The sequence below is a fragment of the Pelodiscus sinensis genome, chromosome 8 (assembly GCF_052426305.1).
Source record: "Pelodiscus sinensis isolate ZL-2025 chromosome 8, ASM5242630v1, whole genome shotgun sequence".
Lineage (NCBI taxonomy): Eukaryota > Metazoa > Chordata > Testudines > Trionychidae > Pelodiscus > Pelodiscus sinensis.
This window is the reverse complement of record NC_143059.1, coordinates 68105882-68126298: the sequence shown is the minus strand read 5'-3', so window position 1 is coordinate 68126298 and position 20417 is coordinate 68105882. Positions and strand designations below refer to the sequence as shown.

The following is a 20417-nucleotide window of genomic DNA, read 5'->3' as shown; positions in this document are numbered from 1 at the left end:
CAGAACAGGTGGCTGTAAACAAACTTTACGGGACCACAGGATTTTTGGCTGCACCCATGACAAGTGGACATCTGGGTAACTAAAATCATGCTGGACAATGGATGTTGCCGGACCAGAAAGTGCCAGACTAGAGAGGTTGAACTTTGTACTCTGCTGTAAAAAGGCATCCCTGCAAAGGCTTTGGGACTCTTAATATTTGTATGAATACATAAACCAGCCTGTCAATTGCCCCTCAAATAAGGGTCTCAGCCACTTCATAGTCACCTCTCCTTGCTTGCAGAATCTCCATCAGAGAACTACACTCTCTGCTACCCATAGAAATGGGCATTGTAATGAACCTGCGGGTTAACAAGCTCCAGCTGCTGTGGACCAAGTGGAGGGGATGTGAGTCCCAAAGCAATGGCTCAAACAGCTCCATAACATTCCCAACGTTTCCATTCCATCACAGTTCCCAACTCAGGAACAGTGATGAGAACTCCCTCCCTCCTTCCCCCCCCCCCCCACACTATGAGGAGAGTACGTCATTCTAACACCACTGGTTAGCAAAGCACTTACGCACATCCAGAAAGGCATCCTTGTCCTTCCATATTTGATTGCGTTGTGCACAAGGTCATTTACTGAGTAATGCCATTCAACTGCTGAACTTTATAACTGGTCCTACATTTATAGACTGGGCACATATGGCTCTATAACCTTCAGGGCCAGATACTCAGCTGGTGTAAACGGAGGTGCCTCCATTCAAGCCAAAGGAGCTACGCTGATTTACAGAGATTTGTGTCCTTGTTTCATGCAATTTGTGTGTGCGAACTTTGCATTGGAGAAGCAGATCAATCAGCCCCAAGATGGAAGGTCATGGTTCACCTAAGAAATAGGCATAGAACCAGGGGGAGCAATGCAAGTGACTCCATGTTGCCTTGCCGATGGAGCTATGGCTTGACTTGTAGTAACCGTTTCCAGGGTAAATCAGACTGGCCAATCAGCCCTTGGGGTTTCAGCTGGGACTCCCCAGAAGGATGTCAATAGTGAGGATTGTCTGTTTTTCCACGTGGATATTTGTCAACTGGGAAATGGACTGAAACTTACCAAGCAATTTAAAATTTGTGCCATTCATAAATTGACTCTTTTATATGCCACTGGTCACGTTCCTTAATTTCAGCCCAAAGAGCAATGAACGGTCAACTCGTCAAGCGTGTCACAAAATGGAACAAAACTCAGAGCCAGGAAGCTCCTCATGTAGGCGGTTGTGTTGTTGCTTTTTTTTTTCTTTTCCTTTTCCTTTCCAAAAGGCAGGTGACTTATCTAGTCATTAGGATGTTTATCGCATGAAAGGATGCAAATGAAACACTCAGAAGCTGCACTTGAAAGAAGTGAAGCAGCGTCGTAATGACTTTACCATATTGAGCAGCAGGGGTGCTGGAACGGGGAATTGAACTGAAATGTTACACTAAAACATGGCTCCTGAAATATGGAAAAAGAAAGCTGCTTTGGGATTTGGATGGGATTTTAACAGATGCTCTGGTAGCGAGACACTGCGCATTTATATCCACTACCCTGGGAGAAACTGTCGCACTGAAACAACCTTGGGATAAGAAGTAAAAAAGGAACTCGGTGAGCATCTTTCACTATTTCCATCGCTGTTCGCAGTGCTGGTTATGTTTGCCGGGGTGCTTCCACCGCCAAGCCCAGCCTGCAGGGAAAGAGGTACTGCCAATATTTTCTAAAAATAATTTCCCCTTTAATCTGTGATGAATCCCATGTCTCTAGGCTGGTGCTAAGTGTTGGGGAATCTCTCATGAGCTGGGTGGGAGGTAGTTAGCAAACAATCCAATAATATATGCCCTTCACTGGACCCATATATGCTGTACACTAGAAATCTACACTGTGCCAGCATCTCAGCCACACTATAAGCTCTCGACCATGCTCCAGCAGCATGAAGGGGTTGTTACGCTGGCTTACCTCATTTCCTGGGACTTTCCCCAGCATGGGGCTACTCTAGTTCTTCTCCATCAGCTCTTTCCAATTCCCAGGGCAGGGAGTTTGTCAGAATAACCTCCTGGTCCCAACCTCCAGCAGAGGTAGGGCGAGAGCGGGGAGGTGGGGGGTTGATGCCCTCACCACCACCTCCCCTCGTGGCCATCAGACAAGAGTTGTGTTGAGGACGGGGCAGAGAAAGCAGATGTGATCAGAGCACTGGCTTGCATTGGTGACCTTTATGGCTGGTATGGTCCCTGGGGCAGCTGAGAGCAGTTCAAGCTGCCCTAAGCTTTCACGGGGGCCTACATGATCTGGAGAGTTCCCTAGCCTAGCGGAGAAGGCAGCCCATTGGTAACACAGCACGGTTCTCAGCAGAGTTATCATCTGAACAGTGTGGAGATGTCTGCAAATACCGGACATGTGGCACAATCTCCTCTACTCCACAGGGAAACACCATTGCTCTTCTAGAGTATCTGTATGAGGCCCAAGGATCAAAGCCTGATTGAATGGTGTCTAGAGAAGGCATAATTCCATTAGAGGCATGAAATCGCCCAAAGCAGGAAGACTATCCAACATAGCTCTGTGATCTGCGCTTGCAATACCGGGGAGAGACAAAAGTCGACTGTGCTATGCTGGACACAGATCAATCCAGGTTTTGCACATACCGGGACAGGACATCTGCTTGTCAATGGAGTTAATCCAGCCAGTAACATATTTCACTTTTCCAATGGTCATCTATGAAATTATAAATGCTAAATCATCTAGAAGTGGCTCTATTGTAAAGCAAGAGGCTAGTCCTCTGGAGGCCAGTGTAAATTGAACAGTAGAACTTCAGAGTTCTGAACATCTTTGGAGTGGAGATTCGGTGTCTCTCTGAAATGGCGGTAACACTGAACAAAATGGGAGGGTTGTTCCTTCAGAAGGTTACAACTGAACGTTGACTCAATACAGCTTTGAAACTTTATCGTGCGTAAGAAAAATGGTGCTTTCTTTTTTAGCCGTTTACACTACACATAGTACTGGATTTGCTTTTCGTTGTGGTTGCTTTTGTCTGCTGCTGTCTGATTGTGAATTTCTGGTGGTAAATGTGGTTTGTGGTTGACTGGTCAGTTCATAATTCTGGTGTTCCTAATTCTGAGGTTCTACTGTACAATAATCATCTAGAAGAGGCTGTACTGTAAAGCAAGAGTCTAGTCTCCAGTGGGCCAGTGTAAATTTGGATTAACTCCAGTTGCCTTCAGAGAAGTTACTCTGGATGTACCTCAGTTAACTGAGAGCAGAATCTGCCCTAAAGCATTCTGGAGCAATCCTGCTGTGCTTCTCTTTTAATAAGCGCTGGGTGCAATATGTCAATGTAGAAAGTACTGATGCATCACAAACACAGCACACTTGCTCTGGATACGTCTATGCTGCTATAATCTCACCCTGTGCAGAAAGATGCCGCCGCTGCTTTGGAAGGGGGGGGGGGGAAGAATCAAGAGATGAATATAAGGGTAAGGGCTCACCATATACTGCAATAGTTTTCGTGTCCTGTAGAATGGTGTTCCCTGCCGAGACCTGTACCGTGATGGTGTTCATCCCTTCCCCAGAGAACGTGAATGCGATGCTCCCCTCCAGGGTTACCAGCGGCTGCAAACACATGAGAAAAGGGGGAATTACGTTGCCAATTGATCTTCCCAATCCCTGAAGTCCTACCTCTGCTGGGCCAAACAGGAGGGAGGTTAGGTATATTGTGCATTGGAGCTATGAGGGAAGATGGGGGAGTGATTCTTTACTCCTTGACTAGTTTCTCCATCCTAGGTTTATGACCTGAGATCTTAAAAGGTGGGGTTTTTTTAAATGGAAATACAAAATTATCTCATTTAAAACTCACTTCCTCGTAGTTGCATTACGGTAGCATGGAGGCCACCAACAAAACTGGGGCCCATTTGTGTTAAGTGCTGAGTAGAAGCAAGGGGCTGTCATCACCACAGAGGGATTATGTTTTGAACAAGCAAATGGAAAGGGAAGTTCATTATCCCCACTGTACAACTGAGGAGCCGGGACACACACAACCAAAGTAGCCTGCGCTGGGTCATGCAGAGTTTGTAACAAAGCTGGGAATTGACCCAGATTTCTCCTGCAAAAGCCTAAGGGGGCCTCCATGACACCGCGATTACCTTACCGGAATGAAGGGTTAGGGAAGGTTTGGGCCTCTGACATTTGCTTCATTGTGACCAATGGAATAACACCATTTATCTGAAGATGCTCATGGTTACACAATGTTCTGCTGGAGGAATGCTAAGCTACCATGTATGTGTGTTAAGACACTATCCTAGTGCTTGCAGTACTGGCCTTTCTTACCTCACCCAGTGCCCGCCGCCATAACCTCCTGTATTCTTCTCCTGCCTTGGATTTCCAAAAGCACCCCAAGTTAATCTAACTCTGCTCCCATTGAGGTCAGTGGCAGAACTCCCATCGACTTCCATGGGAGCAGTTAGGTCACCCCTAATCACTGAGAGCTTGACGAGATGCCGAGGGTAAAATGTTCGTTGATGATGAGGCCAGAAGAGACCACTAGATCATGTAGGATGAGCTCCTGCATAGTGAGGTCATATCATTTTACCCATTAATCTCTGCATGAGACATTAATCCCTACAAGAGCCCTGTGTCTTATGACTGAGCTAGAATATGGTGGCCATCACGGTCTGTGAGAAACTACACAGGAAGATGATCTGACACTAGAGGGCTCTTCAGTCTAGCAGACAAAGGTATGACAAGATCCAATGACTAGAACCGGAAGCTAAGTTAATACAAGTTAAAAATAAGGTGCCATTTTAACCGGGTTCATTAACCACTGGAAAAACTTACCTAAGGTTGTAGAGTAGATGCTCCATCAAATGATGTTTTTAAATCAAGGCAGCTGGAACAGTAGCTCGGTGGAGGGCAAATATACAGGAAACTGGGTGAATAGTTTTCTGTTCCCTGAGTGCACTGGCCAGGCACTGCTGCCACGTAATCAAGGCCGGCAGGCCCCGGGGGCCATTTAAGAGCTTGCCTGAGGCAGCAGGCTAATCAGGGCCCCTGCAGCCATTGAAGGCCTGCTGGGGCCAATTCAAAAGGCTTCCCCTCAGGAAGGGCAGGAGGAGGCCAAGGACGGAGAGTGAGGAGGTGCCCGGAGAGAGCGAGGGATGGGAGCGTGGAAGAGGGCTGTGGGGGAGCAGGAAGGATTGTCGGGTACCAGGGAGGAGATACTAGGAGGGATTGTTTGGGGAAGTGACCCAGGAACAGGCTGTGACACCGGGAGTGGAGGAAACGCTGCCCGTTGCCACTGCCTTAGGGTCCTTGGGCCGGAACCCGGAGTGGTGGGTGGGCTCAGGTTCCCCTCAGCCCTTCCCACGCCACTACAGAGTCTGCCCCTGAGAGAAGGGACCAGGACTAGGGAGGGGTTTCATGCCAAGCCATAGACTAGCCTATGATGGGGATGGCCCAATGGGCTAGAGGCTGGGTGGAGGGTCACAGCGCGCCTCTGAGGCAAACTTTAACTGCCAGGAAGTGCAGGGCCCTCAGGACATGGCCAGAGCGTTGCCACACTAAAATCATAGTCTAGCTCAGTCATAAAACACAGGCTCATGCAGGGATTACTGGGTAAAATGATAGGACCTCACTATGCAGGAAGTAGCACTAGGTGATCTAATGGCCCTTTCTGGGTTCATCATCTATGAAACCTTTACCCCCAGAATCTAACTGGCACCTTTGGGTACTTCTGTATACAGATAAACAACGACGACAAAGCACCTGGTTAACATTTGCAGGCAATCTAACTAAAGAGACAGCAGAAAGTCGTATATGCGCTATTTATGGTAAGAAGCGACTGTAGGCAGCTAGATGTACAGTGCAGCTTTTGCATCCCCCAGAGTGTCATAATGAGAAATTATTGCATACATAGTTTAACAGACAAAATGAGAACTTTGCATTAGGTTAGAGGGTAGGTGTTGGAGTTGCTGATAAAAAGTTTTCCTTCTTGTTAGTCATGCACGACACACAGACAAGGGAACAGGGTTTCCATCCTCCAGCTACGCAGAGGCAGCTCCAAATGAACGGAAAACGTCAGCACAGAGAGTTTTGTAAAAATTGTCAAATTTGAGTTTGAGTTAAAGAAAGAAAGAAAAAACATTTTAGCCTACTTTGCAATCAGATCTCCTCTGCATTATCCAATAGGGGGTTATGTATTTGCATAAAATTCAAATTAGCCCTACACAGGGATAGCTAAATATTTTTAAAAAATAATGGGCTGATTTGCATATACTGTGGAGTATGGTACATCCTGCTGTGAAGGCCCTGGTGCTGGCCACTGGCAGAGGCAAGCCACTGGACTAGATAGTCCACTATTCAAGAGTATTCACCAGCCCCGCCCACTCATGAATATGTTATTCCCCTAAACTGGTTTGTGATGGCTCTTTCGGGGAATACAAACCTCAGTGTTGTTCCCGAACCACCAAATGTAAGTCAGCGTGCCCACCTGGTTGGGCCACAGTACCGCCGTAGCATTGACTTCTTTGTTCTTGGTCGTCACAAATGGGAGAGACAAATGAACATGTTCCAGGGGGCCTGCAGAGAGAGAAGCAGTGGCGAACGGGGGAAGCATGACACAGTGAAGAAGAAAGTCATGTGAGGCAGTGTGAGCAATGCATTCCAGCTTTGTACGGCTGTTGGGAAGAGACACTTGAGACCCATGCATCAAAAACCAGGATTTGCTACTACCTGGACTAACGCACCCGACTTCTACAGAAAGGTGGTAGCAGACTCAAACTTATATACATGGACTACCGCTAGGAGGAGACAGACACATTATATGGACTACTCTGGAGGTACACTCAAATTTGCACTAGGAGAAGTATAATAATATTACAAATACTTGGGATCCATTCCTAAAAAAAAAAAAACCAGACACCAGCTGGGTATAACTCCATGAACTGCAGTGGAGCTATGTGGATTTATATAATTACAAGACCTGGACCAAAACATCTATCCCTCCAATCTTTTTCTTTTAGCGCTAGTTTTTCCTTTCCCATGTGGTCCTTTTCTCTCATCTAGAGTGTGCCTTTTGTTTCCATAGCATGCCAAGTTTTGTAGTTTAATGGACCAACTAAATTTACATTGGAACTTGCTCTAGCTAGTCCTTTTTCCCACTTTGGTGGAAGGGATGTGGGTGCAGGGAAGTGGTCTGTAATCAAAACTTGTTTTATAATTTGTTTTCTATATATATCACTGTCATTCCTCTGGGGAATAGTAGCGTGCTCCTTAACAAAAAGAAGAGAGAAAACACCAACCAGAAGGTAATTTTAGAGCACAGTTCTCCAGTACAGGCTCAGTCCCAATCCTGCACCCAGAAGCTCCAAATACTGAATTGAGGACATCCAACTAATTTTCGGTATCCAGGAGTGGTCTGGATGTTCCATTAAGGAAGCCTCTATTTGACACCAGTGCTGCCCATGTGATTTCACATATCTATAGCATCTTTTGTGGAATGTTATTTGTCCACAAAGAACAATGTGAGCTCCTTCCCCACTGCTTAGCACCATAATCATTTATACCTGTGCAGAGTGGCTACAAAATGTGAGCGCTCAGAAGGTGTAAATGACTATGCTTAAGATGAATACTCAGGCTCTGTGCTACCCCACTGAAATGCAGCCGCCTCTGAGGTAGAAATGTGACAACTGTTAAACACCACCCAGCACCACTGTACGGTCAAGGGGCATTCAGGATCTGCCTAGCATGGAGTTGTTGCAGACCAGGATTATGGGTAATCTTTGTTCTGATGGCTGCCGGTGGATCCCCTGCCTCATCTCCAAGAGTTATTGACTATTCCTATTTTTCCTCACACTTTGGAAGCTCTGGAGAATTTTGTCCTACTCCTTTGTATACTCTACAGCCACAGGAGAATTGCTGATAGAGTCTAGTCTCCGGTATGGAGTCAGAACTGAAATAAATCATTGTCCAGGCTTGTGTGTATTTCAAGAGAGGTGCCCTTGTTCTGAATTCACCAAGGGTACATCTACATTGCACCATAGTTTGAAATAATATATGCAATTTGAGCTATACAAATTGCATATCTTATTTCAATCTTATTTAGAAATCTTATTTAGATATAGAAACACAACACCAAATTTAGAAATAATTGGTGATTCTGAAATGTCCCTTACTTCTCGTGGAATGTTCTTTACTCCTCGTGAGGTTTACAGGGATGTTGGAATAGCGAGCCTGAAATAATGGGCATGCTGTTAAGATGCAGGAAAACTATTTTGGGATATTCTGGTATCCCGAGATAGCGTTGCAGTGTAAATGTAGCCCAAGTGTCCAGGAGCAGCAGAAAATGCAAAGGAGAAAGACTCTAAAGTGTCAGCAAAGTGGTCAAGCTGTAAGTGGGACCATGAACTATGTTATCTCCAACAGAGTTCCCACTGAGGCCAGTTTACCTTGTGTTTAAAGCAATAGATAAACATACGGGTGCTGACTCGCCATGTTAGTCTGTAACTTTAAAAACAACAAGTAGTCCTGTGACACCTTTGGCGATGTCTACATTACGGAGAAGATCAAAGCTGCCACAGTCGATCCTCCAAGGTTCAAATAAGTGCATCTAATGAAGGTATGCTAATTCTAACTGAGACGGTGCTCCTGTTGGTGCTGGTGGTCCTGCTCCTACGAGGAGTAAGGGAAGCCAAAGGGAGAGTGTGCTTCCATCAACTTCCTGCAGTGTGGACAGATACAAAATTTGATTTAAGCTACTTCGACTCAAGTTACGCAAATAACGTAGCTGGAGTAGCATATCTTAATTCGAAGTTATCCCCTAGTGTAGACCTAGCCTTGAAGACTAACAAACATATATAGGAATAAGAGATCCTCCGGAAAAGGGCTTTATTCCGGAGGATCGCACCAGTCTAGACGCTTTTTTCCGGCTTTTCCCCAAGCCGGAAAAAAAGCGGTGGCCATGTTTATTTAAATCCCGCGGGGGATATTTAAATCCCCCGCGGATTTCCCTATTCTGAAGTTGGAAATTAACATGCCTCTTCCGGAGAAGGGGCCAATGTAGACGTAGCCATAGAGAGAGAGAGAGAGAGAGAGAGAGAGCTCATGACCCTATATTTTTTTCTTAGTCTCTCAAGTGCCACAGGACTACTCGTTTTTATATTGGTGCTGAGAATGTCTCTGGAAACGCCGAGGCTGTGTCTACATTGGCACCCTTTTCTGGAAAAGGGATGCTAATGATACACTTTGGAATAAGGGACCTTTTGGAAAAGGCTTTATTTTCCGAAAGATCCCGTCTAGACTGGCGCCTTCCTCCAGCAAAGCCCCGAGCCGGAAAAAAGCGGCAGCCATGTTCATGCAAATGCAGCGGGGATATTTAAATCCCCCGCGGCATTTGCAATTCTGAAGTGTCTCATTAGCATCCCTTTTCCGGAAAAGGGTGCCAATGTAGACACAGCCTGAGTGTTTAATGCCCTTTCAGGCCTTCACTGCTTCCTTGTTATGATAGAAAACGAAAGACTCAGGAGGCACGTCCCAGTTATTGAACATCTGCATTCCAATGGACATGCTGTTTGGACTGCATTGGCTGAACAGCAGGTGGCACTGTATCACTCTATATAGGCATATGAGGGGGGAAGAGAACTCTTGTCCTATTACAAGGGAATTGCATTCCCCCATTTTATGTGCCATCGATGAATCATTTCATCATTACACCTCTGCCTCTTGCCCAAGATCACTGCCGGTGCCCACAGGAGATGCTTCGGGATCACAGAATTGTCAGTGAGAACATCACTTGGGTAGGGTTGACCTGTATCCAAAGAGTTTCTTTAACACGGTACATGATTTTAGAGTAAAAGCAACAGGCAGGGAGATTGAATAAGTTTCCTGTTGGCCTAAAATGCCTGCAGAGATGATTCAGAGATGGTGTTAATGCTAAAGAAGTGGTTTGCAATCAGAGCCCAATGGATGTGCATGCCTACAGGTGGCATAAATCTCATTTTTGCTCACTCTCCTGATCCTTGGTTCCTCACTGCTGCTGTAATATGGGCCCCAGGACACATGAGTCTTCAGGTTAAAGGTGATTGCTAGTGGTGTGAATTGGGTGGAAGGTTCCTTGCGCCATGCCACTACCCTGCAGCTGGCATGGCAGGGGAATTGAGGTCTGTAGGAAAAGGTGTAGCTAAAAAGCCCCCAACTTCCCTTGAACAACCCTGATTTCCAACCCTCTGTGGCTGTTTACAGCTGGCAAACTGAGTACTATTCCACCTTGGCTCACGGAAACCAGGTCTGCCCAGAGACTGTGGCAGTATCAGGGAAGTGACAAGGGCAATGGGTGGTGAGTGAAACAGATTAAATATAAAATGCATTTTTGTACCAGTAAATGTAATTTGATATGGGAATGGTACAAAAAGCCCATCCAAAAACCACTATTGCACTCAGACTTTTAATGAGATTTCAGAATATCAAGGTAGATCTATGAATGCTTGTCTTATATTGGAAATCTAAGGCCAATTAATAGGACTTAGGGTCCTAAGTCGCTTAGGCCATTTTGAAAATTGTATCACTTAAAAAGATACAAAGGCCACCTTTGTAAGTATCACTTTGCAGTGTCCAAAGGCTACTGGCTCATTCGATCAGCTGGCCCAACAGGAAATAACTGCAGGTGGCTGAGTTAGACAACTGCTTTCTCTTTTCCATTTGTGAGCTGCATAAGAAAACATCTATTGTATCATGCAGGCTCATTCGTTTTCAAACAAGAGAATAATGATGATTGTCCCCATGAAAACTCCTCTTGTTAAGCTGCAGCTGATTACAACGCCTGCATGCCAGACACTGTCAGAACCTCCCTGGAAATATTACCACCAAACCAATTCCACATTTGTTTCCAGGGATTTGCACAATCTATTAGAAATTACCCCTGCCTCACAATCTGCTAACTGTTCCATAAAGAGGAAGACAGGGGAGGCTGAGAGGGAGCAAAGAACTGGCTTTTCCACAGAGAACAAGGTATAGTTATTGGTTTGTCTCGAGAGCCAAACCCACACCGTGACTGATGAGTCAACATTGAATAAGAAAGTTAAAAAAAATCTGTACACAGCATCTTTTGCCTTCACAAACACAGGCCTCTGTCTGTCTAATTTCAATAGGGCTTTACACCAAGACAAATATTCTGCTAAGAAAAAACTCAGCCTTGGCCCCAAAGGCGAGACATTCCCTCTGCAGTAAGTCTTTGCCATTCGTGGTGCATTCATTCCTGGCACCACTACAAATGGCCAAATTCAGAATACTGGGTGGGGGGAGGGGGGAGAGAGGGAGGCAGCCCCTGGCCACTGTAGTGAGTCTCTGAGACTCCAAGCCCCTGTGGGGAGTTTCCTGTGGCTTTTGAACTCACTGTGGAACCCGGCCTCAGTGGTGAGCTACCTGCGGCTCTCGGCTATCATAGTGAGCACAAGAGAGAAGTGGCTGATTGCTGCTTCTGTCCGGCAACTCCCTGAGGCCCTGTGCAATAGGGGAAATGAGAGATACCCACGAATATACAAACTCACGAATAACGATTCCGCAAGGGTCTCCTTTATCTGCAAAAGCCTCATCATACGGAACCACGTGGCTGAAGTCCCAAAATGTGAAATCCAAGTTATAGAGGAGTGTAAGATGAAAGAAGTTTCAGTTCTCTACGGCTATGTCCACACCACACGCTTATTTCAAAATAGCTCCCATTATTTTGAAATAACAGAGTGCGCGTCTACACGGCAAATCTATTCTTTCAAAGTAATTTTGAAATAGCAGGCATCTTACTCTGACTTCTGTAACCCTCGTTGCCCGAGGAGTAAGGGAAGTCGAAGGAACGGTGTTCTTCCTTTGACTTCCTGTTGTCTGGACCGCGCCAAAAACTGAATTAAGCTACTTTGACTTCAACTATGCAATTGACATAGCTGGACTTACGTACCTTAACTCTACTTTTGCCCTTCTGTACAGACATTCCCTACGGCATTAATTTTGGAATCAAAGCCCTGGCATGATGCTAGGAGGGGCTGTGCTGCACAAGGTGACATTTTTAACATGAGGCATAAAATCGGGGTCCTGACCTCCTGTGATTATTAAGAGGGGTGATTGTCCAAAGACCATGAGTGGGAGTTGGGAGCCCAAGTCCCACACAGGTGGCTTTTGAAAATCGCACCCGAAATCTATCCTGGCATCTTCGAGAAGAGCTATAAGTCGTACTGTCCCGGTAAGTTCCCCTCTAGTTTTCAGTAACTATAGGACTATACTTCACTCTGCCTTGACCTGTTCAGAGTGTTGCTAAACAGCTGCTGCCTTGCACCCCACAAACAGCTGCTTTCTTGGTGAATAAAGTAACCTCCAAGTTGCAATCTCTGTGTAGTCCGCCTTTATTATTGGAGCCTCTGAATTTTAGTGGGAATATCCTGTGTGTTGGAAGCTGGCTTTAGAGACTACAACTCCCATGATGCCTTGGGGGAAACTGTTCCTCTTCCTGGCAGTGGAGAGAGAGCAGGTGGTGGGTTGCATTTTGCATAGGAGCCAGATTGTGGGTTTGGAGCTCTGTCCAGACCAGGTGCTGCTGCTGGGGCTTAGATCGAGCTGGGGCTTACATCGAGCAGGGAGCTTCAGAGGCTGTAGGAGGCTGTCCCAGAAGGAAGGAGAGACTCGGGCTGTGCCTGGAGCAGACAGAGCAGAGTCTGCAGGGCAGGAATGGTAACTGGGACTATGGTTTGGGAACAAGCTTGCAGAGGAAGGAGCACAGCAGAGAGCCTGAGCCTGTGTCCGAGGAGGGGCAAAGTGATCTGCCCAGTGAAACCGGGCATTGGTGGGGCCAACTCCACTTTCAGAGGGGTTGTGCAGTTTGCCACCTTGGCTGGGCTGACACATACAACCTGCACCACTCCCGCGATAGGTCTGCAAGCGCTCCCATGCCGGCATCTGGGACTGAAATTCAGAGGCGTGTACGCTGCGGGGGAGAAATGGTGGCAGTGTAAATATAACCACCACCCCGCAGATTTGAACCTAGGACATCCGAAGCACAGTGTAGGAGCCTCTACCCTCTGAGCTAAAAGCCACCTGGCTCCCAGCCCATGCTGTAGAGGTCTCTTGGTCTTAACTGTTGCTGTGGGCTAGGGGCCACCGCATGGTAACCACACTAGGGCTATGTCTACACTGGTGCGATCTTGCGCCAGAGCTATGCAAATGAGGCTAAGCGTGGAATATCGCTGAGCCTCATTTGCATATCTAATGAGCCGCCATTTTGTGGAAGAGGCTCTTGCGTAACAGCATGGCGCAAGAGGATTTTTCTTGTACAAGAAGGGGCAGTGTAGACAGTTCCTTCTTGCACAGGAGCCTCTTCCGCAAAATGGCGGCTCATTAGATATGCAAATGAGGCTCTGCGATATTCCACACGTAGCCTCATTTGCATAGCTCTGGCACAAGATCGTGCCAGTGTAGACATAGCCTAGGTGTGTGGGTTACATAAATGCCAGGTAAGTTTCATTTATTCCTGCATACTTTATTTGTTAATTGATTTTATTCAACTGCACTCTGCGGGTTTAAATTAGGAGTGATATTTAATCCTAGTCTGTTAAACTCAATCCCTCTAAGTTGCCAAGTCAAGATGTGTTGGGTCTAATGTAAGTGCCTTGCATGCCTATTATTTATATATTGTTAGTTCTGAGTTAGGGCCATGTGACAGATCATTGCTGGGTTTATTCCTGGACGTTTCCCGGGCATGCCATTGAGTGTCTACAATGGCCAGCCAGGTGGAGACACAACCAGTTGTGAATTCCTTTAGAGGCAAGGGAGGGCAGCAAAGAGGTGGATAGAGGATTCCCACCTATCCATCATCACCACTGGGATCAGGCCTGCCAATAGGGGGGTGGGGCAAAGGGAGGAGTTATCCTGGGACCTGCAGATTCAAAGGGGTGTCGTGCGCCCAGCCACTGGCAGTGGTGGTCAAACCTTGTGTCCCTTTGAATGGCTGCAGAAGCACGACTCCATCGCTCCATGCAGCTCTGAAGGCCACGGGGAGGGGGCGTGGAGGGCAGCACAAAGGGCTGAGTGCCCTCAGTCCTGCTCCTTAGTCCCTGGGCCTGCCTCTACTGAAGGCATGGAGCCGGCTCCCCCACATATCTTGCCGCAGGGCCCTCAGTGGCTGTCAGCCCCACTGACAGGGATGTCCAGGGTCTCCCTCAATGTCAACAACATCAGGCGCCCAGGCACATAGGGGAATGTGGCCTGCACCCGCGTAAGCCAGGGAGGTTACATGTGCATGGGACTTGCTGAATGCTTTGACATAGTATGCTATAGAAGTGTCAGGTATTAATTAAGGAACAATTTCTTTAGCCATATTTCCTTTCTGAATAACATGCAGGTACAATAAACCCCTTCCCTCCTCTCCCAGCACAACTCCATTCCCCTTCACACACACAACTCCATTCCCCTTCTCTCTCTCTCTCTCTCTCTCACTCTCACACACACACACACACACACACACAAAATCCTGGATATAAACCTGAGTCAGATGTGGGCCAGAGCTTTGTAGCTTGGACCAACTATTAGCCAGAATAAAAAGGAAATAACATGAGCTCTCTATAGGGGCAGAAGTAAATGTGGGTTTTACATCGGCAACAGTTGAGATAGAAGAAGATTCAAAAGGAAAGCAGTGGGGGTGGAAGATATTATTTTTCTTGTAACTTTCTCCAGTTTTAGGAATATGGTTGCCATGATAACAGAAAGGGTGAAATTTACTTGATTTCCACCCCAGAAGTGGCTGCATTTCAGTAGTGGGCGAGTGATCCTACATCTACGAACAGACAAAACATTTTAAAAGTGTCCAGTGATTCTGGATGCAGCATTTTGAGATCTTAAAGGAGCATAATTTTTAGAAAGTGCTGAGCACCTATGTTTTCAAAATCAGATCCCTTTTCTAAAGGCCTCTCAAACAGGGCATCTGAAATTTGAGGCACTAAAAGTGAGGATTTTTTTTTTAAATTGGCCATTATCTGTGAATAGTTTTTGGATTCTAAGACTTTCAGTTTGGGAGGGACGAAAATTCACCCTCTCTGACTGTGCCCATGTCTCAGACAGGGAGACCCCGAATAGTCTCTATAGAATGCAGTGTTTCTTTTAGATATGTTGTAAACCAACAACAGTAATAACATACAAGTTACATGTAAGTACAGGACTGCGCTGTCCAATCCCAGGCTGTTTTCCACTTGCACGGTGACTCGGAATATGCCCACGTTCTGGTAGACGTGCTTGATCCCGTCCTCTGTCGAGCTGAGGTTAGCATATGACACGGCAGTGCCATCTCCAAAATCCACCTGAATGATCATCCTTTGGACATCGCCCTAGGATAAGGCAAACGGGGAAAGAGTCAGACCTGACTTCACTCGCAACCTGAACCTACGCCCATTGACTCAGTAGGAGAGGGTTGAGGACTGGTCAGGCATGGTGACTAATCTCCCCTCTCCCTGCCTAGAGACGGTTCCAGTAATGAAGGTGGAGAGTAAGGCTTGTGCCGCTGTTCTGTGGGTAAAGCTGAGGGCATTAGTCCCTTGGGCTGGCTGTCTGCCACTTTGGGTGATCATTAAAACTAAAAATGGAGACATGGCAGCAAAGAACCACAGCCGGGAGCTCCATGCAAGAGCATAGATCCTGTTATCTGGAGGAAGTCTGTTATGGGCCTTGATATTCCACACTAGAGAATGAACTTGCTGTTTGTACACACAAGCCCAACAAGCTCTAAGTCCGGCTGGGAGCTCTTTGACTTAGAACAGGCAGAGGAAATGAACAACGGTGACCACCTGAAACCCAAAGGATCCATGGGGATTTGTTTCTTTACACACAGCTTTACCAACCAGTAGGGTTTTGATAAGCCAGTGCTCTCTGAAAAGGACAAGTAAAGGAAATGTGACTCATCCACAGGCTTGGCGAGACACCCTGGCTATGTCTAGACTGCAGGCTTCTTTCGAAAGAGGCTCTTTCGAAAGCATCTTTCGAAAGAGCCTCTTTCGAAAGATCGCATCTAGACTGCAGGCGGATCTTTCGAAAGAGAAATCCGCTTTTTCGAAAGAGAGCACCCAGCGAGTCTGAATGCTCTCTTTCGAAGACGGCCTCTTTACATTGAAGAACGCCTTCTTTCGAAAGAGGAACTTTTGAAAGAAGGCGTTCTTCCTCGTAAATTGAGGTTTACCGCCATCGAAAGAAAAGCCGCGTTCTTTCGAAATAATTTCGAAAGAACGCGGCTTGAGTCTGGACGCAGGGGAAGTTTTTTCGGGAAAAGGCTACTTTTCCCGAAAAAAACCCTGAGTCTGGACACGGCCCCTGTTTCTCATGGCCAGTCTAGGTAATCAAAATGGTAACATCTGATTTTAAAATCTGTGAAGACCAGTAATACCAATGGGCTAGTTACACTACGGAGATCAATGCAGCCTGGTGAAGACCCACTAATTCGAACTGAGAGGGCACTCCTATCGGCACCAGTAGTCCTGCTCCTAAGAGGAGTAAGGGAAGTTGACGGGAGCATGTACTCCCCACGACCTCTTGCTGTGTGGATGGCACCAAAGCACGATTTAAGATACTTCGACTCCATCTACGTAATTCATGTAGCTGGAGTCGCGTATCTGAAGTCGGCTTTCCCCTTTAGTGTGGACCTGGCCAAGGTGACACACACAGATGTTTTAAGTTGATTACTTGCATAAGTGCTTTGCTGAGCTAGGTCTTTCACCAGGCAGTCATTTTGCACTTGCTTTGCACCGGTGCCAGTCACCACACAATGAGCAAGTTGGAGGAGAAGTAATCCCAGAGGGTGATAGTGGTTTAACGCCACGTTGATGGGGCCAAGAAGCACAGTGAGTTAGACCATCTTTGGCTACTCTGATAGACACTGCGGCTATGTCTACACTGGTGCGATCTTGCACCAGAGATATGCAAATGAGCCTTATTTGCATATCTAGTGAGCTGCCATTTTTGCAGAAGAGGCTCTTGCGCTAGCAGGAGCATCTACAGTGCCCCTTCTTGCGCAAGAAAAATCCTCTTGCGCAATGCCGCTCTGCCTGAAAATAATCAGCGTAGCGGCATTGTACAAGAGGGTTTTTCTTGCACAAGGGGCAGCGTAGACAGTTCCTTCTTGCGCAAGAGCCTCTTCTGCAAAAATGGCAGCTCATTAGATACGCAAATGAGGCTCGGTGATATTCCACGCTTAACCTCATTTGCATATCTCTGGTGCAAGGTCGCGCCAGTGTAGACATAGCCTGAGATTGTCAGTAGGTGGGAGAAGGTAAAGAGAATCATGTAAGAAGCCTTTAGACAGCCCAGTACTCTGCAGGATTTATAGGAAGTGTTAGAAGAGTTTACTTTTCCAACGTCAGACATTCCTCCTCTTTTAACGCTGGGGGGGCATCAAATCTCCTGAGTCTGCGGTTGCCACAGGCATGGGGAACCACTCGTAGCCTTAGTGCTGTGGTCACCAACCAGTAGATCACGATCTACCGGTAGATCTCGGAGGCTCTAAGAGTAGCTCTTGAGCCCACCCTGAACTGCGCGCTTGCACAGTTCATTTACATTATCATTACATTTACATTACCTGAGCAACAGCACAGGTGAGTAGCTGCGAGGAATGGTGGGAATTTTTTTTTAAAGTAGCAGTATAAGGATTGGGGATAGCAAGTGATGGAGAGGAGGAGAATAGAGAGGGCGGGGCTTCAAGGAAGGGGCTTGGTCTGTCATTTAAAAAGTGATCTTGGGTGTAAAAAGGTTGGAGACCACTGCCCTGGTGGGATTCAGATGTCCCCTTGTCATAGTTCCACCCAGAGAAAAACGGTCGAGAGAGACACCACTTTAAAATCTAATTGAGGAAGAACTCCGGCTGCCAGCTCTCTCGGTCTCTTTCATAACAAGACTTCCACTGGCCTTTCCCATTTTTAAACCCTTTGAACTGGAAATTAATGTGCCATTCTGGAAGATTTGGGCTGTATCACTTTTCTGAAAAGGCCTCATTTTACAAAGCTGACATTTAAATTTTTTTTTTTTTAGGAAGGGGGAAGATATAAAGCTGCCGTACGTGACATGTTCTACTGATGCCTATCTGCCGGGTGAAATCGTCGATGGCGGTGGTATTACCACGAAAGGTTTTTGGCACAATATGAAATTCCCTTATGTCTGTGACCAGGATGTGAGAGATCTTGCCTATGGTCAGCGCAGATAGCGGGTCTAGGGGCAGAATAGGCATCGGCAGCCAGGAATCAGAGGCCAAGTTGAGAGACTGAGTCAGAGGCCAAATGCCAGAGCCGGTGGTCAGAGATCAAGCCAAAAATCAGAACCGAGCATCAAACCCAGGAGAAGTGGAATGAAGCAGGGCAGGGCATGGCCAGGGCTAAGGCTAGAAGAAGGTGGGAGCCATCTTGGCTGTGGGCAAATGCTTTTAGCTGCTGCTGTTGGGTTTCAAAGCCAGTCTGCTGCGTCTTCCAACCAATCAGGGAGGCCATGATGTAACCAATCAGGCAGGCTATAGGCCAGCTGTGCTAGTTAGGGTGCCAGAAACCGGCTCCTCTACTGGCCCTCATACCTGACACTTGGCACCAAAAATAAAACACTCCCTCCCCTTGCTACGGTCGCCTCTGCTGCCTTTCCCAGCTTGTGCTGAGTGTGTTGAAAAGTGTAGGAGTAGATTATATGGATCCACAAAACCCACAAAACATGGGGAGTACGCTCAGTGCATTTCTCCCATGCCTTTGCGCCTGACCATCAAAGCAATGAGCAATTAACCCAAGTCCAACTTCTTGAATGAGCAGCACCCTCCAACTCCACCTCTAGAGGCTTGCAATGCAAACTCTCTTAGGAGGTACGGTCACAGTTTGCACAGCTGGCTACCTAAGATTAAGTCCACTTAATACAGTCCTTGTATACTGATCACACTGGGGTAGGCAGACACCTGTTACAATAGCCAAGAAAAGAGCAGTCCTTGTGGTTACCATTAATATATGTGTATAATTCAATATATGTGTTATCAATCAGTTGCGGTGTAACCTTCAGTCGGTACACTGAATGCTATAGACTCTGATCCAGGGAAGGTATTTAAGCATCTGCTTAGCATTAAGCGCAAGTAGATCTATTGACCTAAATAAAGCCTGTGGCAGATTACATGTTGAATCGCTCTAGTCTGGAACTCTCTGGTCTGGCAACATCTGTTATATGGCATGATTTTAGTTAGCTGGCTGTCCACTTATCATTGATGTGGCCAAGTTTTCCGCAGTTCCATAAAGTTTGTTTACAGCCACCAACCACCTGTTAGGTCCTGAGGGTGCTGGACTAGAGAGGTTCAACTTGTAGGAGTTGAATCCAAATCGTTGAATGCCCAAACCAGTGTCTTGAGCACCAGCCCATTAAAAATGAAAACACTGTGACATAAGAAAATAATTCAGTTTTCAAAGTCACTCTGTTGGTTAACAAAATCCCCCTTTTAGGATTTACATACGCATATAATAGCACCTTTTTTTAATCCATGCCAAACATACCTATTTCTTGCAAAAATCTAGAACAAACCTAAATGTTGTCAAAAAAATTTCTGAATCTTTTCATTTCAGGGTTTATTAGCAACAGACCATGCTGTTTGCAAAATAGTATTACACTTTGATTAATTTTATATTGCCATTTGAATTTTGGTATATGTGAGATTATGGCCCATCCCAATCTATCTAATAAGGATGCAGCCTTCCAGCTTTCCATTTAAATTTCACCCAGAAGGTTGTAATCATGAATTTTCTGAATTAAGTGCTCGGCTTTGTATGTAAATTGAAGTATTAAAACAATGAGATACAGCACAAAGTTTTTAATTTTAGTCCCAGGCCTCAGATTTAATTTAAAAGTCTTCAATTATGCATTTGGTTCCTCTCTTTTTCCTTATAGAGGTTTAAAACAGATTTAATTATCCGCTGCAACAGGCAGACACTGCTTCAGTCAGACTGTCTGAATGAATGTTTTAAAAAAGTGCGTGACAGAGTCTTTATGCAGATGCGCCCATATCCCCCCATGGTACTTTTCTACTTGCGTCAAAAAATGCGTCTTGGACGACATTTCCATTGGATTCTTTATGGAAGATATTCCACCTGGATTCCTTGTCAAGTCTGTCAATGGAGTGTTCCTTAATATGGCTTCAGTTCAGCAAATCATTAAGCATATGTGTAACACCAAGAACTGAACCCGGGACCTCTGGAGCTTAGTGCACGAGTCTCTACTGCTTGAGCTAAAAGCTAGTTGACTCACAGCTAAAGCTATAGAACAACCTCATGCTCTCTGTAAGTGTCCTAAATGCCAGTACATGGGGTGGCGAAGCACACCCAGTAGGTGCATGGGTTACATATGCTTAACTTTAACAAGTTAACTCTGTCCTGATTCAACAAAGCAGGTGCTTATTTTTAAGCGTA

General features: G+C 46.2%; 1 protein-coding gene across 2 annotated transcripts in view; it reads right to left on the bottom strand.

Annotated features, from left to right (window-relative positions):
• SORCS1 (sortilin related VPS10 domain containing receptor 1) overlaps window positions 1-20417 on the bottom strand; it is a 477697-nt gene that overhangs the window by 27047 nt on the left and 430233 nt on the right. For both annotated transcript variants that reach the window (XM_075935517.2, XM_075935516.2), the window contains exons 19-21: window positions 15155-15341; window positions 6431-6564; window positions 3480-3603 (exon numbers count right to left, since the gene is read on the bottom strand). In XM_075935517.2, coding sequence (XP_075791632.2) covers window positions 3480-3603; window positions 6431-6564; window positions 15155-15341 — 445 coding nt within the window. The remainder of the gene's footprint in view (window positions 1-3479; window positions 3604-6430; window positions 6565-15154; window positions 15342-20417) is intronic.